We start from the raw sequence: 24,301 nt of genomic DNA, 5'->3' as shown, positions 1-24,301 counted from the left end.
CATTGACTTGAGTAAACTGTATGGTGTGTCTTCCACACCGACTGTGGCTGACCTCACAGAAGGCCCTTGTGAATCCAGAAGTAATAAATACTCTGGGCTTTTGGCAATGTTGGCATTAACTGGTCCATACGGACAATAGCCCACACACCTGGCCAGCTGCCCCCTAAGAGCTTGGTCAGTGCCACTGGCTCCGCTGGCAGGCTTGGCAATAAGCCCTTGCTAAAAATCTGTCATAGCCTTCCTTTTGTGTTCTTTGGATAAAAGGAGCCGTTTTCTCTCTCTTCTGGATCCATCCTGCCCGGTTGAGCAGATCATGTGTGGTACGTGTGCACTGTCCCAGCAGAGTGTGGGTCACCTTGGCATTGTCAGAACAGGGTCAAGATTGCTATTAGTCCCGTCTGTTCCGTCTCCTGATTATGCCAGGTCTTCAGGCCCCATTTGGAGTCTTTTCCCACAAATCTCCCATGACAGGAATGCACTTCTCAATAGTCTGCTCAGCACTTTTGACCTTTTCCTCTTCTGTGTTTCTGCTGTGCAGGAGTCAGAGCCAGAAGCAAAGTTAGATGGAGAGACTGCGTCGGACAGCGAGAGCCGGGCAGAACCTGCTCCCCCGCCAGCCTCTGCAGATGATACCCCGGAGGTCCTCAACAGAGCCCTTTCCAACTTGTCTTCAAGGTAACCTGGCTTAATGATGTAGGTGCTTGTTGGGGGTCTTGCACGGTGTCCAAGTGCCATGGAAGACCCATGTTTCAAAAAAACAAAACAAAACACACAAATTGTAAGACCCAAAGCATTATACAAGTCAGGCATCCTCAAACTACGGCCCGAGGGGACATTTATCTTGTGTTGAGGGTTGAAGGAGTTAATGTATGTAAAGTCCTCATAAAAGTTCCTTGTGCATATTTGTAGTAGCTGTTGTTACTTACCATTGCTTGTTATCCCCGTAATGATGAAGGGCAGTGCAATGTGGAATCCTACTGCAGGGAAAATGTGAATAGTTTTTTCTTTAGATAGAGTCTAGAAACTATCCAAGTAGATACAGAAGCAGAGGGCACTACCTTTGCCTTGGGGTTTTGTTTTGTGTTGCCTGATACCTCGCTTAAGGTGTATGCTGGGTGTTTTTTTCTGGAGGCCTTGGAGCACCTACTGAGTGTGGTTGTAGGTGAGGCCTTGGCACAGTGGCCCTGCTCCTGCCAGCTTGTGGCTGGTACCTCCGTCAAGGTGAATTTGGAAAGGATTGAGCTCAGGGCCCTCAAATCCCAGAAAGATCCATACCCCTTGAGTTTGTGCTTCAGTTCTTTCTGGGTTCCTAACTGATGTTTTCTTCTTCTTCTACTCTCTGACCTAGATGGAAGAACTGGTGGGTGAGAGGCATCCTGACTTTGGCCATGATTGCATTTTTCTTCATCATCATTTACCTGGGACCAATGGTTTTAATGATAATTGTAAGTACCATTTCTGGCTATTTTACTTTTGCCTTCAGATTTTCCTGTAGGACCAGTTGTTTTAAGTGCCAGGTGTCAGGTTGGTTGTGGGAATTGATGGGGGTCCTCAGAACACTTTTGCCATAGAACATCTAAGTGAGAACAACTTCTCACTTTTCAGTAGCCAACTGGAGGGTCATTTGCGTAGGCCAGTTGTTTGTGGTTAAGGATATTTCCTCATTTTAAAAATTGACTTTGCCCGGTCGTGGCGGCTCATGCTTGTAATCCTAGCACTCTGGGAGGCCGAGGCAAGAGGATCGCTCAAGGTCAGGAGTTTGAGAGCAGCCTGAGCAAGAGCAAGACCCCATCTCTACTAAAAATAGAAAGAAATTAATTGGCCAACTAAAAATATATAGAAAAAATTAGCTGGGCATGGTGGCGCATGCCTGTAGTCCCAGCTAAGTCGGGAGGCAGAGGCAAGAGGATTGCTTGAGCCCAGGAGTTTGAGGTTGCTTTGAGCTAGGCTGACGCCACAGCATTCTAGCCCGGGCAACAGAGTGAGACTCTGTCTCAGATAGATAGATAGATAGATAGATAGATAGATAGATAGATAGATAGATAGATAGATAGATAGACAGACAGACAGACAGACAGACAGACAGACAGACAGACTGACTGACTGACTGACTTTATCATTCCAACTGTTGGATTGAACTGTGACCCTGTGACTGTGTCTTTGTGTGGCTCCTGGTTTTGTTTCTTGTTTTCCTGGGTCCTCCCTCATGGGCTTAGACCTTCCATTGAGAAGTCACAGTCCCCAGAGCTGCTTTCTGTCCCCTCCACTGTTACAGGCAGGGTCAGGTGACCAACTGCTGAATGCTGACCAAAGCAGTTGGAGCTTTTCAAGTATTATATTCAAAGTCAAAAGGGGAAGGGATTGGTTGAGTCCTGGGAGGTTTTAGGACAAAAAGTTAATCAAAACATCGGGGTGTGTATTTTATTGTGAGTGAGAAATTGCATCTGTGTCTGCAACAGAAAGGGCTGCACTGCGGTGTGGGATGTTATGAGAGAGGGAGGGGAGGCAGCGAGCACAACCACTGTAGGCTTGGTATTTGCCCTAAATATGATGTTTTATCCTGAAGGCTCATGACCTGTTGTTTTCTGTTTCCAAGGATCGTAAGAGTCAGGTGATCAGCCAGGCATGTTGGTGGCTCATGCCTGTAATCCCAGCACTTTGGGAAACTGAGGTGGGAGGATCAGTTGAGCCCAGGAGTTTGAGATCAGCCTGGACAACATAGGAAGACTCCATCTCTTTAAAAAACAAAAAGAATTGGGGAATCACTGTTCCAATTCTTGCGTCCTACAGGTGATGTGTGTTCAGATTAAGTGTTTCCACGAGATAATCACGATTGGCTACAACGTCTACCACTCCTATGACTTGCCCTGGTTCAGGACCCTCAGCTGGTAAGCTCTCTGGCCCCACAGGGATCCTTAACAGGTTGGGATGATGTCTTTTGTGGCAGATACTTACAGTGATGGTGGGTGGGAGGTGGAGTGATGGCCACAGACTTGCACAGCACCTTTGAGACCAGAGTATTTCATAGGTCACACCGTGCGACCGGCCTTAGTTATTAAGAGTCTGGAATCATCCTCAGAAGAAGCCAGATCAGCTGCACTGTGACCATGTATGTCTCAGTGTTTATTTGGATTCTTCAGATTCCGCACAACGGCCCCCTTTTCTAGATCAGTGTGTTTTTCGTGCGGTAGTAGGCCAGCGTCCCACTTGAGTAGTCTGGGATTGTCAGGTTCTGGTGTTGGTGTTGCTATCTGTGGAACCTGGTTCCCTCATCTCTGAAACAGATGGTTGAGACCTAGTGGTTTCCAGACTATAGTGTAGGAGCCCTAGTTCCTCGGACGTGCCTTGGGTGCCAGAGTGGGCAGGAGTGAGGCTGAATGCACAGGATCTGGGCTCCTCTGAGAAATTCTGCTTTCTTCTTCTCCTTGGACAGGGCTTGGCTGCCTTAAAGCAAAAACAAAATAAAAACCTGCAGTGCAGATGACGTTTGAAACCCCCTCCTGATCTGAAGCTCAGCATTATTGGCCATAGTATTCTCAGGTAGTGATGTTTGAGCAGAGCACTACACAGTGCTGAGAAGACCTGGGGCAAATATGGACCTTCTCCCGCCACTGTGCCAGGGACATAGGGGTTGAGTCCATGACTCAGTGGGCTGGAGAGTAGTGTTTGGTGCCCAACTTGGTCATGCTCAGGGGAGCCGATGTGCCCAGACTTAGGTTGGGGACCTCCTTCCCAAGGTGCTTCCCCATCATGCAGCAGCACATGCTGCCTCCCAGCCTCCAGGTGCACCTGTGATTGCCACCTGGGTTAAGATGTAGGTCTCTTCTGTGGCTGTTCTAAGGCTGGAAAGCAGTGTTTTGAATTTTGTTAAGATGCTCAGGAGGCCTGACCCCTGGCTGTGATCACTTTCCAAAGGAAGTTTCTTCTATGTAACAGAAAATAAGCCCAATATAGGAGTTTTTGAACTTCACAATTTAAAAAAAAATGGGAAAGAGAAGCTCTTTACGCTCTTCCCTGTCTCAGGACCCGTGTTGAGGGTGTGGAGTGGTGGCTGCATGGCCCATACTTGGAAGTGGCATGGAGGCTGCAAAGGGATGTGAGCCCTGGCTTCCCCTCTCAGGGAAGACCGCCTGAAGAGAGGATAGTAGTAACAAGGGAGTTAAAGCTAGGGAATGGCTTACCTGTCAGAGCCAGGCTTCAGGGAGAGAGATGCCCTGAAATGAAGCATAAGTGAAATGAGCAAATACTACCTGATATAGAAATAAATTCAGGGAGGCACATACCATGTTAGGTCATGCAAGATTTTATGAAGAAAATGGTATTTGAGCAATGAGTAAAAAAATGGATAAGCAAATAGAATGTTCTAGGCAGGAAAAAGGCAGGAGCAAAGCAGACAGGAGGCAAAGCTGGAATAAACCGTGTTGATAGGAGTGGAGGGATTCCTGTCGGAAAGAATGGAAATAAGACGGGGGAGGCTGGATGGGGCCATTTTGGAGGGTCTTATGGTTCAAGTGTCCTTCGGTTAGGTATGGAAATGCTACCAAAGGACAAAAACTGAGTCCCTAGCTTGTGATAAATGGAGAGTGTTGAAAGCTGCCACTAGTTTCTAGATAAACTTCTCACCTATAGTGTCACCAGAGAACCATGGTCTGCTTGTCCCTCTGAGAGCTGCCCTGGGTTTCTTGAGGGTGGGGTGATCTACTGCCCCCGTCCTCTTCTCAGGGCTGTCCAACTGCCTCGTTGAAAAGGAGAGGCCACAGTGTTCCCCGTGGCACTGACCTGTCTTCGTTTGCAGGTACTTTCTACTGTGTGTAAACTATTTCTTCTACGGTGAGACAGTGACAGATTACTTCTTCACGCTGGTCCAGAGAGAGGAGCCTTTGCGGATTCTCAGTAAATACCACCGCTTCATTTCCTTCACTCTCTATCTAACAGGTATGCATGATTAAGCGGTTCACCATTTCTTGTGCTGTATTATTTTTGTATGTCTATCAAATGGGTGTTGAGGAATTTTTTTGGTTAGTTTCGTGGCATTAACTCTGAGCATGCAGGGGAGCAGAGCTGACAGCTCTGTGTTCTGTTGAGCTGTGGCAGCTCTTTACTAAGAGAAACAGCGTCTGAGGGGCTTGTGCAATTGTGGGGAAGTGCATTCCATGCCACCTGTCCTCGTATTCCAGCTTCTGCTAAGGACAGCACAGCATGATCCTGTCCTGACACTCCTTCTGGCAGAGACTCTGGGAGGGGAGTCATCTTAGGAGACCCCATCGTCAGGGGAATCATCTTAGGAGACCCCATTGAGAGACATTGCAGCATGGTGGAAATTTGACTGGAATTGGGCTTTAAAAAAACACAGCAGGCCGGGCGCGGTGGCTCACGCCTGTAATCCTAGCTCTCTGGGAGGCCGAGGCGGGCGGATTGCTCGAGGTCAGGAGTTCAAAAACCAGCCTGAGCAAGAGCGAGACCCCGTCTCTACTATAAATACAAAGAAATTAATTGGCCAACTAATATATATAGAAAAAATTAGCTGGGCATGGTGGCGCATGCCTGTAGTCCCAGCTACTCGGGAGGCTGAGGCAGGAGGATCGCTGAGCCCCGGAGATTGAGGTTGCTGTGAGCCAGGCTGACGCCACGGCACTCACTCTAGCCTGGGCAACAAAGTGAGACTCTGTCTCAAAAAAAAAAAAAAAAAAAAAACACAGCAGCCTCAGGGGGCTAGGAACTTAATCTTTCTGAGTCTCAGCTCTTTTGTAGTCTAGAGCTAAACCTGCCCAGTTATTGTGAGGATTAAATTAGATATACTAAAACTTCGCAAACACTAAAGTGTTATATTAACATAAACTCAGGTAAGGCCACACACCAATTCTTATACTGCTAATGGTCTTCACAGTTGCCTTCAAAGCCAGTTTGAGGCACATGAGAAATTTGTTCTGATCTCAATTTCTGTCTGATTTGTTTTTGATCATCCTGATAACAAGTTTTTGAACAGCCTTATAGTTCTGTGAATGACATCTGGCTATTAAAATATAAAGACTTACTGCCATGGGGTCTGATGCTGTTGAGGATATTCAGAAAGCATGCCTTAGACCCTAAAAGCAGCCACCCACAGGAGGGGGTCAGGGGTCTGGAACAGTGACACACTCATTTCTGGCAGGACTGTGTTCATGGGGCCTACCTATCACACTTATGAGTAAAGTTTCCTTTCCTTCCTGGAGAAGAAGGCTGCAGACATTTTTTGCGACCATCTAGGTCATTGTGAGACAGATGCAAGGGTGATCTTGACCCTATACCAAGTGGATCCCTCCTCCCCTAACCCTATTCTCTAGGACAGGAGTTGGCAAACTTTAACTTTCCCTTTCCCTTTCCCTTCCTTCTCTCCTTTTCTTTCTTTCTCTCTCTCAACTGGACTAGAGTACAGTGGTGGCATCATCATAGCTAACTCCTGGGCTTAAGTGATCCTCCTGCCTCAGCCTCCCAAGTAGCTGGGACTATAGGCGTGTACCACCATGCCCGGCTAACTTTTCTATTTTATTTTGTAGAAGAAAGGGTCTCACTATGTTGCCCAGGCACATCTTGAACTCCTGGCCTCAACAGATCCTCCTGTCTTGGCCTCTCAAAATGCTAAGATTATAGGCGTGAACCACTGTGCTCAGCCTGGCAAACTTTTTCTTGAAGTTCCAGTTAGTAAATGTTTTAGGCATTGGGGGCCATAAGGTCTCTGTTGCAACAACAGTTGTGCATCACTTAATGATGGGGATATGTTCTAAGAAATGCATCATTAGTTAATTTTGTTGTAGAAACAGCATAGAGTGTACTTACACAAACCTAGATGGTATAGTCTACTACACACTTCAGCTATATGGTATTGCCTCTTGCTACTAGTCTACAAACCTGTATAGCATGTCACTGTACTAAATACTCTAGGCAATTATAACACAATGGTATTTGTATATCTAAACATAGAAAAGGTTCAGTAAAAATATGATATTATAATCTTATGGACCACCATCACATATGTAGTCTATTATTGATCAAAATGTTGTTATTTGGTACATGACTGTACACAGTTCTGCCATTGTAGCTCAAAAGTAGCTATAGACAATATGTAAACAAATGAGCATGACTGGGTTCCAATAAAACTTTATATATAAAAACAGGCTACTTTCCTGTCCATTGTTTACTGGTCCCTGCTCTAGGAACAAAACATTCCTATCTCATGAACCATGGTCCTGAATTGAGTGTAGTCTGCAAAATTATAAAATATTGCCTTCCTTTTATTATCTTGAAGGAGTTATTTTTTCCTTATGACTGTTTCTCTAGATAACTAGTTTTCCTCCCCTGGGCTTTGCAATTGTGTACCAGTTAGCTGCTGGGAAAAAATTAGCCAAAGAACCACTTAACACAGCTAAAGGAAATGACTAGGACAAAGATAAATGTGCATGCAATTCCTTTTGTCCTTTCTTCTCTCTCTTTAAACTAGGATTCTGCATGTTTGTACTGAGTCTGGTCAAGAAGCATTATCGACTGCAGTTCTACATGGTAAGGGAAACGCATATGTGTGCATGTGAGAATTCTTGGTTTAAAGGAAGTTCTGCAGAAACTCAACATGCTTTCATGCTTTTTGTAATAAATCAAAACTCTGGAACGCAGTCTGTTCTGTGTGCATGCAGGACCCAGAGCATGAAGGAAGAGTGCCCGTTTAGGTTTGTCAGCTCTACACCGACCTAGAGCCAGTCGCTGTTACTTAACTTATGGCATAGGCAGTCTCCCCACTGGGGCCCTGAAGGTGGGCTCCAGGTAAGGCTCAAGGGGAAGCTTGAGCTTCCCACTTGACACTGCCCACAGATAGCCCATCTGGTACATCATGTGCTATCAATCATTCCCTGCCTCATCTTGAGAACACCTCCTCTCTGTGTGCCCCAGGCACCCAATAAATACTAAGAAGGTGAAGAGTACCCAGGCTCTCAGAGCAGGAAGGGCTCACTCACTAGGGGACCCTACTTTTGGTGAGGACTCTTAGCTGGGGTGGGGGAGCCCACACAATGTTACTCCCAGAGGCCTGTTCTGTACCTTTTCACTTCCAATAAGTCAGGTACAAAAGCAGATATTCTTCCTTCCTGTTTCTCATTGATTTTCTATTTGATATTGATTGGTCTTTGAAGTTACTTTCAAGGTAAACTGGTAGGTAGAGTTTATTTTTCTTCTTTTGCAGTTTGGCTGGACCCACGTAACGTTGCTGATTGTTGTAACCCAGTCACATCTCGTTATCCACAACCTCTTTGAAGGAATGATCTGGTGAGTGATGTCGGGGACAAAGGAGATTTTCCCCTTTATTTTGTGGCTGTTTCTCATGAACAGGAAGGCTGGGAGCCCCTGCCTTACCTTCTAAGCCAGTGGTTCTCGGCTTGAACCACATTAAGGACCCCCTGTAGCGCTAGTTACAGATCACTGGATCCTAGCCCTGAATTTCTGATTTAGTAGGTCTGGGGTAGGGCCTGAGAACTTGAATTTCTAGTACATTCCCAGGTGATGCTGCTGCTGCTGCTGGACAGAACCCACACACAGAACCACTGTTCTAGACAGCTACAGGGATATTTAAAGACTCAAAGACAATGAAACATGTATGGCAACAAATTTGAAAACTTAGAGGAAATATTCATGATTTCTTGGCACAATGTATACTGAAAGTCATGAAGAAGGAAACTTGAATAGATCAATAAGTATAAAAGACTTTTGAAAATTATGTAGGATTCCACACCTGGAAAAAGAAACAGAACCAGATGTGTTAACAGCCGAGTTTTATCTAATCTTTATACCAAAGCTGATGAGGAGGGATAAACAAGAACGATAAGCCTGTTTCTTTTATGATTATAGATAAACCATTCTAAATATTAGCAAATAGAATCTGACAATGTGTCAAAAGAAAAATATGCTAGTAGTTAGTAGATTTTATTCCAGAAATGCAGTGGTTTCAACAGGAAATCTGTCGGCATTGATAGAAATCAGCAGGCCAATTAAAGACACTGGATGGTCTTAGCGAGAAGGGAAAGGCATATCCCGGTGTATATGAGGGAGAGAAAGGTTCTTAAATACTGGGGTTAAGATCCGGATTGTGCCTTTGCTTCCAGATCTCAGAGTTAGGATACAGCAATCCTCACCTCCTGAGGAATAGATTAGTAAATGTATGTAAAGTGCTTAGAACCGGGGACAAGCTTACATTAGCCTGAGGCATTATTACGTTTAAAACAATTAAGATGGCCTGGGGAGGCAAATAACTCCTCTTCCAGTATTTTTTTTTTTTTTTAAGGTATTTCTTAAGAGTGGCACCTGCTAAGTTCTCATCTTCAGGGCCAGACGTACCACTTAGTGCTACAGTGAATAATATTAAAATCTCCATAATTGTTGGTTTTCAGACTCAACCTAGAAGACTTAATTATAGTCACAGAGCAGAGACTATGTGCCAGAGGCCTTGACAAAGTAAATCATGTGGTGGGAGCTGGGAGGCAAATGGAGTAAGGAGGGTTCCGATGCTCTCACTCTCTCCCTTAACAAACAGGAAGTCAGAAAATACTGTAGTTGATAGGCCAGGAAATAGAGGTGTATGTATATAGTACTAGGATAAACTGTAACAGAAGAATTAGAGAGTGAGGAGAGGATAGGGATGGTGCAAGTGTGGAAACCACCCCTCTCTTGTGGCAGGGAAGGGGCAGTCAAGAAATCTAGCTGTCAAGGTTTTGTTCTCACTGTTGTCCTAGGGAAGGGTAGGGCTCACAAGAGCTGGTAATAAGCAGTAAAAAGGTAAGTAAAGTAGGAAATAGACATATAATATATTATTTAGAGTTGTGGAGGTAACTACTAGAAGAAGAAAAATTAGAAATGATTAAAAGTGGTTGTTTTGGGGAAGAGAGATAGGGATGGGGGAAGGAAGGAAAACTTATTTTTTAAATTCTTGTACAATTTGAATTTATATTGTGTATATACATATATTACTTTATCATGACAAAAGAACCAGTGACATTTTATAGAATGCCTCAGTAGTCATTCAGTAAACATTTGAATATGCCAGGTACTAGGCATGGCTTTTTGGTATTTTCTTTCTTTTTAACTTATTCCTTAACGGGTGACAAATGTAGTAATTTATGTGTTGTTTTGGTACCGGCATTTATGAGTGGCATTATTTTGCAGACTTCTGGGGCACTATCATCTTGGTAGACTTGATTTTTACTTTGGTTTCTTTCCCAGGTTCATTGTCCCCATTTCTTGTGTGATCTGTAATGACATCATGGCCTATATGTTTGGCTTTTTCTTTGGTCGGACTCCACTCATCAAGGTAGATGGGTTATCCTAATATGAAATATCACTGTGAGGGGAGGGTGGTGCTTTTGGTATGAGCAGATCAGCTGGGCACAGAGAGGAAATCTAGCTGTGTGTATTGTGGCCATGTCTTCATGTCATCCTGGTTATTCACTGATTTCTAAGACAAAGGCCAAAGGAAAACATTGAAAATTCATTTAAACAAAAAGAGAGCTAATACAATATTTTTACGAGCTATATTGGCATACTTTTGGGACTTTTATCTGGATTTGAGTATTGTCATTTAGTCTATAGTCTGTAGTTTTTATAATAAAAATATTTGAATGACTGAAACAGAAAGGAGACCAAAAGAAGGGTATGAGGTAGGGAACAAAGAAACTGTATTTGGGGGAATTTTAGAAGGTGACACGGTTAACAGGATGGGGGTTTTAGGATAGAAAGGTTTTTTTTTTTTGGTTTTTTTTTTCCAAAGTGACTTACAGATTCAAAGATAGAAAGGTTTTTAACAAGTAATCATGGTTCCCAAAGCTGGAGTTATTGAAACACCCGTTGCTAAGAACTTGTTCTTTGTCCACAGCTCTCCCCGAAGAAGACCTGGGAAGGCTTCATTGGGGGCTTTTTTGCCACTGTGGTGTTTGGCCTTCTGGTAGGTGGTGGCTCCTGGCTGGCTGGGAGGGTGGGAGTTGGGGGAGTAGACACAGGCCTCACACTACCTTCCAAGACCAATGTAGAGCTAAAGAGTGTGTCCCGAGGCCAGGGCCTCCATCCTGCTGAAAATGCTGACCCTGCCTGAGTAAAGGCAGCCACCAGCTGTCCTTTACTCATTAGTTTTCAACTAGGGTTTGGCAGCTGGAGAGCAGGGCTGTGTGCACCTTGCACATCCTCTTATGCCCAGGCATGGCGGTGTTCTTGTCCGACATCTAATGTTCCAAGGTCAGGACTAGGGCACCGAGAGTGAGGGGTGAGGTGAGATGTGCCACCCCAGCCCAGATCTTCTCCTGTGTGTGCCCTGGCCTGAGACGGGTGACCTTCCTGCCCTTTCGAGAGCACCAGTTCCTGCTCAGGCCCTCGGCCAGTCTCCCGTCTTCAGTGCTGTCTGGCTGCCCCTCGGTGCTCCCCCACAGCCTGCCCCCCAGCACTGTTGCTCTCTAGCCGCCTTCTTCCTGGTGCCTGCCTCTTGCTGCACCACTCCCGTGGCCTGTCTCTGGATATCTCCAAGTTAAGAGAAATGAGGGAAGTGTACCATAGCTCTCCAGATGGGAGGATCTTCTTGTAGTTTTTTTTTTTTTTTTATGTTTGCTTTTGTTTTTGAAACCCAGTTTCATTCTGTTGCCCAGGCTACAGTGTAGTGGCGTCATCATTCATAGCTCACAGCAACCTCAAACTGCTGGGCTCAAGCAATCCTCCTGCCTCAGCCTCCCAAATAGTTGGGACTATCACACTCTGCTAATTTTTGTATTTTTAAAAAAAATTTTGTAGGGATGGGATCTCATTATGTTGCTCAGGCTGGTCTCCTGGCCTAAAGTGATCCTCTCACCTGGGTCTCCCAAAATACTGGGATTATAGCTGTGAGCCACCATACCCGGCCCTTGTTGTGGTTCTTTGCTCAAATTCATTCAGGTCTTTCCTGGATTCTTTCAAAGCCTGGATGTTTGTGCACCTCTGTGTGAGATCTTAGTGGACAGTGAGCTTTGTTAAAAAAAATTCAGGTAAAATACATGTGTGGTGAAACATGAACCTCCGATTCCGCACAAAGTTCGCAGTTAGTGGGGTGCCAGGCACTGTGAGGAACGTGGCCAAACTGCCATCCAGGCTGGATGGTTGGAACTTGTCTCCTTGCCTGTGTGCTCTTCCTCCTCAGCTGTCCTATGTGATGTCCGGGTACAGATGCTTCGTCTGCCCTGTGGAGTACAACAACGACACCAACAGCTTCACTGTGGACTGTGAGCCCTCGGACCTGTTTCGCCTGCAGGAGTATAACATTCCTGGGGTGATCCAGTCTGTCATTGGCTGGGTACGTGCCACTCACATGGGGCGAACGGCCTTTGGGCCTTGGCTGAATAGTAACTACAAAGAGAGAGTCCCCTCCACCACCACCCGCTGTCCTCAAAAGCTAGCTTCCTCCCTCCCAAAACTCTCAGCCCCAGGATGAAGGAGAATTGCGCAAGCCAGGGCAGGAGACCTTCCCCCCCCACTTCAGATCATGTAGACCAGTGATTCTCAAAGAGTGTTCTGTGGATCCCTGGATGACCCTGAGATCCTTCTTAGTGTGGGTTCTGGGAGGTCACAACTATTAATATTTTCATCATTAGACCATGACATTATATGCCTTTTTTAACGTGTTGACATTTGCTGTGATGTGGTACAAAAGCAGTGGTGCTTAAAACTGCTGGTGCCCTCACATGAGTTAAGGCAGTGGTTTCTTTAGGCCACATGCTTGTAGTACAGACAGGCCCATTGCTCTTATAAATGTCTTTGAAATAGTAAAATTATTATTCAATCTTGACTCTTCTTGCACACACACTTTTTTAATACTCTGTCTACTGAAATGGAACATATGTGTAAAATGTTTCCACTAAATACTGAAGTATACTGCTTGCCTACAGGGAAAGCATGTTATGCATGCAGTTGTCTGAGTTGTGAGCCAAATCAGCTGTTTTTTTCTAGGAATATAATTTTTACTTGAAAAGAACTGACAAATTACAGTTTTTTCAGACTTGAGAATTTGGCAGACATTTTTCTTGAAAAGAATGCAGTGAGTGTGTCACTTTAAGGAAAATGACATAATTGTTACCAATGATAAAATTTGGCTCTCAAGTGAAAATTTGAATTTAGGAAGGCATGACCTGCCACTGTGAGCTTGACAGCTTCCTGATTCTTAAAGGCTTTTCTGATGAGATCTGTGGTGATTTTAACATATGTTAAATTTTTTTTACTTCTTTTTTTTTTTTGAGACAGAGTCTCACTTTGTTGCCTAGGCTAGAGTGAGTGCCGTGGCGTCAGCCTAGCTCACAGCAACCTCAAACTCCTGGGCTCAAGCAATCCTTCTGCCTCAGCCTCCCAAGTGGCTGGGACTACAGGCATGCGCCACCATGCCCGGCTAATTTTTTCTATATATATTAGTTGGCCAATTAATTTCTTTCTATTTATAGTAGAGACGGGGTCTCGCTCTTGCTCAGGCTGGTTTCGAACTCCTGACCTCGAGCAATCCGCCCACCTCGGCCTCCCAGAGAGCTAGGATTACAGGCGTGAGCCACCGCGCCCGGCCTACTTCTTTTTTTGTTTTTTGCTTTTTATATTAATTAATTAAGAGACAGGGTCTTGTTCTGTTGCCAGGCTGGAGTGCAATGGCCTGATCATAGCTCACTATAACCTCAAACTCCTGGGCTCAGGCGATCCTCCTGCCCCTGCCTCCCAAGTAGCTGGGACTACAGGCACACACAACCACACCTAGCTAATTTTTTTATTTTTTGTGGAGATGGGGTCTTGCTATATTGCCCATGCTGGTCTCAAACTCTTGGGCTAAAGTGATCTTCCTGCCTCAGCATCCCAGAGTGCTGGTATTACAGGTGAAAGCCACTGTGCCCAGCCAACATGTGATATTTTAATATTATATGATGAAATGTGTCTACATTTGGAAGATTTATATAACTCAGTGAACTAGCATTTTCTTTTCTTTTCTTTTTTTTTTTTTTTTTTTTTTTTTTGAGATGATGTCTTACTTTGTCACCTGGGCTTGAGTGCCATGGCGTTACCATAGCTCACAGCAACCTCAAACTCCTGGGCTCAAGAGATTCTCCTGCCTCAGTCTCCAAGTAGCTGAGATTACAGGCGTGCGCCACGATGCCCGGCTAATTTTTCTATTTTTAGTAGAGATGGGATCTTGCTCAGGCTGATCTCAAACTCCTGACCTCAAGCGATCCTCGTGCCTCGGTCTCCCAGAATGCTAGGATTATAGGCAAGAGCCACCATGCCCAGTGAGAACCAGTATTTTCTAAATGGCCAATGCATGGTGTTATACAGTCATGCATGGGTAAAAGAACCATTTAAAGTGCAAGATAGGCCAATGGGTTTTAATGTAAAAGAGTATAAAAAGTTCTTCAATAGGATTTCAGATTGCACATTGTACCTAACGTTGAAGAAATGACTACTTGTCATGTTCTGGCATGGTGTCGAAGAATACCCACAATTATCTGAGAAGACTACTAAAATACTCTTCCTTTTTTCAACTACATATTTGTAAGACTGAATTTTCTTCACATATTTCCACCAAAACAACATATTGCAATAGATTAAATACAGAATATCTTAATGTCTTCCATTAAGCTAGGTGTTAGAGATTTACAGAAATAAGGGGAAAATCCATTCCTCTTACTGATTAAAAAAATATATAATTAGTTTCATAAAGAGTTATTTCTGGTGACTTGTAATAAGGCTTGGCCCATTAGTGTTGATATAATGGAACACTTGAGGCTGGGTAATCATAAAGTAAAGAGGGGTATTTAGCTCAGCGATCTGCAGACTGGGAAGTACAAGAAGCGTGGTGCTGGCTTCTGCCTGGCTTCTGGTGAGAGTTTTTTGTACTTGGTCATAGCATAGTGGAGAAGGTCACAGGGGAAGCAGGCAGTGCAAAGAGGCAAAACCCAAGGGGCAGCCTCGCTTTATAACAATCCACTCTTGGGGACATTCCCTTGAGAACTCATCCAGTCTCGAGAGTGAGGACTCACTACCTCTGGAAAGGCATTAACCATTCCTGAGGGATTTGCCCTCATAACCCACACCACCACCAGGCCCCACCTCCCGGCACCACTACACCGGGGTTCAGATTTCAGCGTGAGTTTTGGTGGGGACAACTCACATCACAGCACTGGGCTTGTGCATACATTTACTTTTACTTTGCTCGTTCTCCACAGAAAACGGTCAGGATGTACCCCTTCCAGATTCACAGCGTCGCCCTTTCCACCTTCGCCTCGCTCATCGGCCCCTTTGGAGGGTTCTTCGCAAGTGGATTCAAACGAGCCTTTAAAATCAAAGTAGGAAAGCCCTTCTGTCTGTCCTCTCACCTTGCTCCCTCCTCGCCCAGCTCTGCCTGTCTCCCCCTGCCCTACCCTGTCAGTCACCACTTCTTCAGAATGCCAGGCTGTACACCCTGGTGACTAATGTGTGCTCCTCTTGACCCATGTGCTAAAGTTAGTGGGTTCAATAAAAATATGTTTCTTTGCAAAAAAACACAATAGTTGATTTTCAGTTTATTTGTTAATATATCTTTCTTCAAAATAATATTTTTTAATTTAAGAAAATTATGTCCTAAGATAGCCTCAGCTCTAGATTTAATACTTTTCACTTTCTGTTGCCCTCGGTTACTCAGGACAGTTGCTGGACATTGGGGTGGGACCTTTAGGCTGGATTTGGTCATTGGCTGAGCCCAGGCTCATCTGTCTCTCCCCTGCCTCTACCAGGACTTTGCCAATACCATTCCTGGCCACGGAGGCATCATGGATCGCTTTGACTGCCAGTATCTGATGGCCACCTTTGTCAATGTGTACATCGCCAGTTTTATCAGGTATACACTTTTCCATGTTGGTGGATTTTTAAGTATGGTGCAATCCTAGAATTTTAGCTACATCAAAGTTCCAGGGAAAAGCATCCCAAATGTGAATGTAGTTTTCATTTTTTACTGCTTGTGAGTTTTTGGAAACCTCCTCCCACCCTCCGTTAGTAGAGAATCCAGAGATCAGGGCAGCCACTTGGATAATCAGGCCTTAGAAGCTTCTAGGTCCCAGCTCAGTGCTGTTATTTCACGTTCCGTTCCAGGGGCCCTAATCCAAGCAAACTGATTCAGCAGTTCCTGACCTTGAGGCCAGACCAGCAGCTCCACATCTTCAACACGCTCCGGTCTCACCTCATTGACAAGGGGATGCTGACAGCTGCCACGGAGGACGAGTAGGGGCCACCCAGGGCCGGGAGAGCAGGAGCAGGACTGAGCGAGGGGCAGGTCTCCAAGGCACGCCCTGCTGGTGTGACTCAGACTATGAAAAGGCTTCAACTCACTATCTTTCTTTCTTTCTTCTTTTTTTTTTTTTGGTAGGGTATTTTTTATTTGTGGATTCAAAAAAATCTGTATATATAGTCTATGATTTAGGTTGTGAGTAAGCTATAGCTTTGAGTTGGAAAGAAGTCATGGGGGTAAAAACTGTTTGAGTTTTTTAAACAAACAAAAGTATTTAATAATCCAGAAGACAGTGTTGCTCAGCTCAGGAGTGTGTCTACTTGGTGGTTCTAGCCCCCATCAGTTGAACTGTTTCTGGGCTCAGACAAACACAGACATGCATCTGTGTCTGACCAGTTCAGGGGGCTTCCTTACCTGTGTCGGGGGGCACGGCTTGGATGTCTTTGCTGTACTGGAGAGCTCTCACCTGGTCGTTTCCAGCAATCCCTGCTTGGAACCACTGGTGGTTGCCTTCTGTGGGCCGGAAGGATGGATGCGTATTAAGAGAGAAGCATTCCGTCCACACGGAAATCCTGCCAAGTGTCAAGAAGCTCTGCTTCAGAGTGTGGTTTTACCTTACTTCATCACAGACTGAAAGAAAGTTTCAGTTTTTATTTTTTTTTTTCAGAAAGCACGAGAAATTATTTATAATAGTCTGGAGAAAAAAACACACTGTACTATTTCAAGTGTATGCAGTAGAATGTACTGTAACTGAGCCCTTTCCCACGTGTTTTCGGCCCGAGTGTCTCCTGCAGGGCAGTCCAGCTAACTGTGTCTTTTTCAGGGACGCTGCCATCACGTTTGTGCTGTACACCTGCTGCTGCTGGATCCTTCCTGGGGCTTTCCCATCAGGCAGGGAGCGGGGGGCTTCTCACTCGTGCACCCTTTGCCTGAACACCCATGTAGCTGCTGTGTTGTGTATATTTTCCTCCTAAGGGTGGATACATATATATATCTGTTTGTTTTAAAAAGTCACTTATGTCTTACAGTGATTTTCCTTGCACCATGACTTTTCACTGAAACCACAAAGTCCTGCTTAAAACTATGGAAAACCTAACCTGATTAGAGGCTTGACTATTTTGAAGATTAAATGCACACTTTTTATATATATAATGTGACCAGTTGAAATGTATTTTGTATTTGACTGGGGTACCTTTTGTTGTTGTTATTTGCTAAACTGTGATTTATTTTTTTCCCTCCCTAATTACAAAGGTGGGGGTGACTTGGGGAAGACAGCAGTGGAGGGTGGGAGAGAGAATTTGCTGCCCAAATGTGTTAAATTATTCTGTGCCATGGTTGCTTTCACTTTCAACGAGGGTGTAATGACTTGCTTCAGCACGTCGGTCTAGTGGTGGTTTGTGTTGTCTCTGCTTGTAAATTAGCCTTACTGCCTCCCTCAAAGCTCATGGTCAACGCAGGTCTCTGGGGTAGAGAACAGAGCCCTCAAAACAGAGAACAGAGCCCTCAAAATGTTTCAGTTCACGTGTCACTGTGTGACCTCCCATACGTGTGCAGGGCTGAAGCGGCTTCTTTCCTTTGAACTTTCACTGCATCTCAGCTTCCTGCCTTTTCTTGTCCAGGCCCAAGGCCTTCTTAAAAACAAAACACACGTGACCCCGGGCAGGCTGCATTGCTCTCAGGGGACTCATTTTCCGTGCTGTCTTCCCAAGTTCTCTATTCTGCAACTCTGGCTGAGCAAGTTCACATCACCAGAGGCTCCTGTGGGTATTGAGTGATGTCCTGTGCACCCAAAAAGGAAGTGCTTTCAGGCCTTTTCTAAATGCTTGTCCTCAAGATGAGTCAGTATCTCAGCAACAAATCTGAAGCAGTGATGGTGATCAGTAATGGGACTGTAGTTTCCAGATTGGAGAGTGAACCTGGATCACCGAACCAGATACGGAAGGGCGCCCGTGTGTCTCTTGTGTCCCTTTGTGGGTTTGTGTGGGGTCCTTGGGAACAGGGAGTGTCACTGGGGTTCAGCAGTGGAGACTGCCTCCAGTGGGGCTGCCTTAGGGATCGGGAGCCTGGCAGCAGCAGGCAAAGTCACGGTCCTTTGTGGACGCGGTCACTGAGGGGTCCCGGGAAGCAGGAGCTGGACGCTCTGCTGGCAGGAAGGCCAGAGGGTTCGCCTGGCCTTTATTTTCTTCCGATTTCCCCACGTGCTTTCCCAGAAAGAGGAATTTCCCTGTCAAGTAGCCAGAAGAGCAACGCCACCTTGTGTCTGTAGAGCGCAGCGTTTCTCTTCCTCCTGATGTTTACAGACAAGATTCAAAAGGCTGTTTCAACATACACCCGTGCAGATCTTCATGAATGGCATTGCTCGCTTTAGACCCATTTTTTGGGAGGGGGGTCAGAAATAAAATGTGACTGAAACTGTGTGCCCCTCCTAGTGTGAATTCACTGTTTATCTCTTCCACGCATGGTTTTGTGTTTCTCACGTGTTTATGTATTCATCAATGTTTTGCAATTCCGTTTTAGAGATTTTTGTTTTGTTCTCCAGTTTGTGTCCCCTGCATTCTCACAACAGCTTTCTGAGGTGCCTCGGGTGAGAGTCATGAGCACCTGGACGGTGTGACAGAGCTTCCCCGGGGTGGCGTTGGATGCGCTTTGTGCACAGGGCTAGCCCTGCTTGCCTTGTGGACGTGGCTTGAGCGCGCCTGGGATGTTGCAGCTTTCCTTCCCTCAAGCTCACCAGGCCTGGCCTGAGCCAGGTGGAGCTTAAATTGCTCTTAGCTCGTAACTGGTGAAGTAAGGAGTTGATGATGGAAGGGGTCACAGAAACCAGCGCTGACTCTCGAAATGCGAGCCTGGTGTCCTGACCCATGAGTTGTGCTCATGACAGCTCACGGGGTGCCGGGTCTCGCCCTGTGTGTGTTCGCATGCCGCCCTCTGAACTGCGTTCAGCATCGAGACAGTGCACATTTGTGTTTTACTCCTGAAAGTGAAACCCTCTAAGGCAGCCTGGGCCTTAGGTATGTTTATTAGTATTTTTTCCTTTGCCCATCTGCTTATGTATTGTCTGTATGTTAATTATTTTTGCCTGTTTCATATTCTGAGCATTTTGGTAGCTACAGTATTAACCTTTTAATATGTATCTACTCTTAGTATTGTACACTCTGTAATGTATAACTAGTCTCACATCCATTGAAAATAGTCTCTTTTCATAGGGGCGAAATATAACTTTTAACCTATTATACAGGTGGACTTTGAAACCATTTTTATGGAATTAATTTTTTCCCACTGGGCTTTTAACCTGTAACTTGACCTATATTATGCAAGAAAATCCCAAAACTGCTTTAAGGGAGACACTCCACAGACACTGTGATTTGAGTTTAAGCTAGTTGTTGAGTTGGCCGGAGCCTGATTCGAATGGACTGCTGAGTTGAGATCTTCGCACTGTCAGCGAGCCCCTGGCAGGCTCAGGTCCAGCCCGCTGTTGACAGATCTGGGTAGGGGGAGGATGTGAATGGCTCAGGGCAAAAGTCAGCCTTGCTGGGGAGAACTGTTCAGCAGTGGCCTTGTTCCTTACGAAGCCAGCCCTAGGTGGATTTCTGAGGGAGTAGGTTTTCATGGCTCTACTAAAGGTGGTGCATCACCGCTGGGACACCGCCCTACGTTAGTAATATCTTAGGCGCTGTTCTCTTTCATCTTTCAAGCAGCTTACATCCGGGCCCACGTTTTTTGTGCACTGATAATGTGCCAAGAAGAGGGTGGAGTGGGGTGTGGGAGGGATGATTTCACTTGGACCCAGGTTCCTGTTCTTCTGAGGGCATGGTCGGGAGGAAAGGCTAGGGGAAGAGTGTCCAGGCGACTGTTGTGGACACGTTGCAAGACGGTACGCTGTGGGTGGACTCGCACGTGTGCGTGTCTGGAGCTCAGGGCTCCAAAGGGCAGCTGGAACAAACTGTCAGCTCCTGAACACAGGGACTGATACTCACACGGAGCCTCACGGTCTTCCTCGTCTTGGCCAAAACAATCTTCCTTTCTTTTTATCACCCTTCACACGGCTGCCCAGCTTCCGCTTCTTAAAGAGTTAACAGTTCCCACTTTCTGACTTAGTTCCCCTTGTAGGGTAGGGCCTTGTGGCACAGCCTGCATGGGTTGCGGGGGGTTGGACCAGGCCGTGACGAGGGATTCTTATTATTCCAGGGCTCTGCCTGGCCCACCTCCTCTTGGGCCTGGACTTTTCCCTCCCACACCCCCTGGGTGGGCCCCATTCTCAGGAAGAGTCCCAGCTGCTATTTCCAGTCCAGGTTGACCAGCATGGCCTTGCTCACCTGGCTCTCAGTTGGATGGAGGCTGTGCTTCTCACCTGGGGCTGTCTCTTGATCGAGGCTCACACCTGTTTGTATGGGGACCATTCCAAGGCGCAGAGCTCTCCACTTTGAGGGCAGTTTAGGAGGTATACTTTGGATGCTGAAGTGTTGGGTTTTTTAGGGCCTGTGGATGATTTATGAGACTAGAGAGGCAGAACATGTGCAGTCTAGGGTTTTATGGCCAGTGGGTTTCAAATCTGTTGGCAGTTTGAAGACTCCTCTCCACTTCTCTACCAAAGGCCTGTCTACTGAGGTTCCTTCTCTTTTTATTCTTGAGCCAGTGAGATATCACCAGTGTGTTTATTAGGGATTACAATATAGTGCTTAATATGTGCCAGGCACAATGCTAAGGGTTTACATACATTATCCCATTTAATCCAGAAAACAACCTTTGATTGGGTATTATTATCCTATTTTATAGATCAGGAAACTGAGTGTGACTGAGGTTGAGAGCAGTGGTTAAGAAGATAGACTTCAGGCTCAAAATGCCTAGTTCTGAGCAGGTTACTCAGGCTGCTGTAAGCTTCCACCTCCAACCCAGTTGAGTCTGATAATAGTACCTTCTCTATGGGGAGGTTGTGAAGATTTAATGAGATAATGCATGTAAGCATTTAGCACAGTGCCTGGCACATAGTAAGCGCTCAATAAATGCTAGTTCCTTTTCTTGATCTTTGCTAGTCGTTTGACCCACGTTGATGTAATGCCAGAGACTGGGTTCTCAGTCACAACACTGCCACTGCCCTGCACACAGCCCAGGTCCTTCTGAGAGAAGCAGTCCAACCGTATCACCCCCTACAGCATCTTGGTGTGTCATGTGTCATTAAGAAGGCCAGCCTGACAAAAGGAAAGAGGCTGTGAGGGTGTTCTGTTCTTCACGGGAAGGGTCGGCCTGAGAATCTTGCCCACCCCCCGTGCCTGTGGTCTGGACTGTCTGCGGGGAGGAGGCCGTTTCCTTGCCTGCTGGTGTGTCCACTCTGGGCAGTGAAGGCCTGTCTGTGACTTGCTGTGGATGCCGCTTTCCCCTCTGGCCAAGGGCTGCACCCTGTACACACAGTTCAGGAACCTGCAGCAGTTGTTTGTACATTTTCAGGGGCCAAGAAGAGTAGGGAAAACAGAAACCTGCTGTGTAGGAGGCTGTACAGACTAAAAGCCTAAAAGTCTTGCCCACCCCTGTACAACGCAGCCAACCTGGGGCCTCGTGTTTCGTTCTTTCTGAAAAGTATGAACAGGATAGGAGTGGGTGACCCGTTGAGGACAGACGGCGTGGGGTGTTTCTGTCGGATTTTGGGTTAGCAAAGGATCAAGTGGGTGATTCATGAGTGGAGGGAGAACAGGCACAGGACTAGGTGATAAAAAGTTCCTTTAATTTCATTTTCTGAACCAGAGATAAGGGAAATTGGGGAGGGAGGGTGTGCAAGGCAGAGGCTTCCTCACTTTGAAGGAATAGTACCGGCTAACAAGACCCATGGAATAACAGTGTAGAACTACTGGCTTGACTGTGGATTATTTCCTAGGTGTTAGTGGGACCCAACAGCCTATTGCTAGCATTTAAATAACAGTCTCTGTCCTTCCGTTAATTAATGAAGTAATGGTAATGCCATGAAGCAGGACAAGATGGTGGTGGGGTTTTAGCAAGCAGCCGCTGTGAAGGGCTGATCCTGGGCTTGCCCCTGAGGGTCCCCTTGCTCTTCTGGGCTCGAGTTTGCCAGGCCTGATGCTTCCTCCCTCATTGTGCCATCGAATGGACCCAGGGCAGCCTTTTGTCCACACAAAGTCTGCACTGGAGGTGAGGGACCTCTGGACATCGAGCTGCAGATGCCCCTGCAGTGGTCACCCAAGGCGCTGGCAGGGCCAGCTCTTTGCAGCCCCCAGAGGACTTTCTCTGCATAAAGCGCTCAGAAGGTTTAGCCACCTGGTGATTCCGTCCCAAGTGAAATCATGTTTGCTGATATATCACCCACATAGCTGTCCCTGTCCTCGGCTACTGGGATGCTTTCTGTCACTTGCATTAGGTTCTGGTGCTGGTTTTGCTGGCTTTTCTGAAAGGAACATCAGAACAGAAGAGGGCTTAAGAATGTTTTCTAGTAGCAGAATGTGCCGACGTGTTTTTATAAGAGTGTTCTTTGTGTGCTGTGTCTTCTAAATCCTCTATACACAGAGCACCGTGGGCCTTTAGCAAATCCTGTATTTCTGTGTTGCTGGGCGCCTGGGGGCTGATGATGAAGGGAAAGAGCTGAACAGACATCAGGGCCAATGAAACCAAAGGACTTTGGAGCCAAGAGACTAATTCAGGGATTGGGAGGCAGCGGTTTATTGTCCTCCAGCCAGAGAACCCCTGAAAACCTGTAGGGGCAGCAGCAGGGGGAACACAGGGGCGAGGAGGGGGCCAGGAGGGGGCCAGGAGTCTGCTACTGGGGGCTGGCTCTAACAGAGGCAGCCTAGCGAATGCTCACGTGGGTGTTGGGACCAGAAAACTGAGCTCAGAATACCCATGCGGGGAAGTTTGAAGCTCATGGATTATCCTCTGGAGTTGGTACTGATTCCAAGTTTTAATTTTTATTGCTGTTCAATACCTTCTAAAATGGATGGGGAAGATCAGACAGGACCCCCCCTCTGTTTTGAAGAGTCTTGGAAACCCTGGTGTTTTAGGTGAGTCATGCACAGCCATCTTAATTCTGTCCACTTGGAGGATTTATTTAACCTGAAAGTTCCCCAAACATAGAGATGGCCTCCCCGCCCGCTTTGGGGAGCCTTCTGTGCTTGGAGTGCCAGGCGGTCACATGGGCCCATCACTGCCAGTGTCTGCGCCTCCCAGAGGTGGGCCATGTCTGCCCTGGCCCTCCCGCCTCTGTGATCGGGCAGAGCATCCCCTGGTCGGTCTCTCTGCCCCACCCTTTGTAAAGTGGACGGACACGGCGGAATCAGCTGTCTCGCACCGATAGGTCAGGTGTTGATACTCGGTTTTCCCCACCCTCAGACACGGCGACCTTGAAGCAGTTCTTGGGTGTGTGGGTCCACGTGACAGTCCCCACAGCCTCCCCAGATAGGCGTGTGCCTGGGCGCCCCTGCTGTGCCATATCCCCCCTCAGCGTTTCACTCAATCAGCGTTTTTGCCGCAGTTGATCTTCGTGCACTTCCGATCAGTGTTGACCAATACGTATAGGTTATTTCTCCACACAGTGTAAGAACATGATATGCTGTACATTGGAAAATATTTACCTTATTTATATACCTGAATGTTCCTACTACACAAATAAACATATATTAAATCCTAGATCGTGTGTGTTTTTTGATTTAGGGGGCTGTATTTTGAAGACCAAGGGTGCAGAGGGGTGTGCCGACCTGGTGCAGATGTCAGGTTGCTTCTGTGGGACCAGAGTCACTTCCCAGGGTGCTGCTGCCCACTCCCAGCTTCTGGCGACACCTCTGCCCTTGGCCTTCGCAGCCTGCTCCCTGGCTTCCCTGCCCCCTTGGCTGTTCCTCCTCGGCCGCCTTTCTGGGCATCTCTTAGATTTTGGGCATCTCTTCTCATCCCTTAGATCTGTGGTCCCCAACCCCCAGGCCAGGGACCATACCGGTCTGTGGCCTGTTAGGAACCGGGTGGCAGCTGCTCCTCATCACTCGCATCACTGTGTGAGCTCCACCTCCACCCCAGCCCCTGCCTCGTGGAAAAATTGTCTTCCAT

General features: G+C 46.5%; 1 protein-coding gene across 1 annotated transcript in view; it reads left to right on the top strand.

Annotated features, from left to right (window-relative positions):
* Positions 1–23,890, top strand: part of CDS2 (CDP-diacylglycerol synthase 2) — a 65,789-nt gene extending 41,899 nt beyond the window's left edge. The window contains exons 2-13 of the mRNA XM_012755048.2: positions 539–675; positions 1,349–1,445; positions 2,791–2,888; positions 4,796–4,935; positions 7,478–7,536; positions 8,210–8,292; positions 10,240–10,327; positions 10,889–10,957; positions 12,173–12,325; positions 15,225–15,344; positions 15,771–15,874; positions 16,126–23,890. Coding sequence (XP_012610502.1) covers positions 539–675; positions 1,349–1,445; positions 2,791–2,888; positions 4,796–4,935; positions 7,478–7,536; positions 8,210–8,292; positions 10,240–10,327; positions 10,889–10,957; positions 12,173–12,325; positions 15,225–15,344; positions 15,771–15,874; positions 16,126–16,258 — 1,281 coding nt within the window. The 3' untranslated portion in view covers positions 16,259–23,890. The remainder of the gene's footprint in view (positions 1–538; positions 676–1,348; positions 1,446–2,790; positions 2,889–4,795; positions 4,936–7,477; positions 7,537–8,209; positions 8,293–10,239; positions 10,328–10,888; positions 10,958–12,172; positions 12,326–15,224; positions 15,345–15,770; positions 15,875–16,125) is intronic.
* The last annotated feature ends 411 nt before the right edge of the window (positions 23,891–24,301 follow it).

The sequence above is a fragment of the Microcebus murinus genome, chromosome 16 (assembly GCF_040939455.1).
Source record: "Microcebus murinus isolate Inina chromosome 16, M.murinus_Inina_mat1.0, whole genome shotgun sequence".
Classification (NCBI taxonomy): domain Eukaryota; kingdom Metazoa; phylum Chordata; class Mammalia; order Primates; family Cheirogaleidae; genus Microcebus; species Microcebus murinus.
This window is presented reverse-complemented; position numbering and strand designations above follow the sequence as displayed.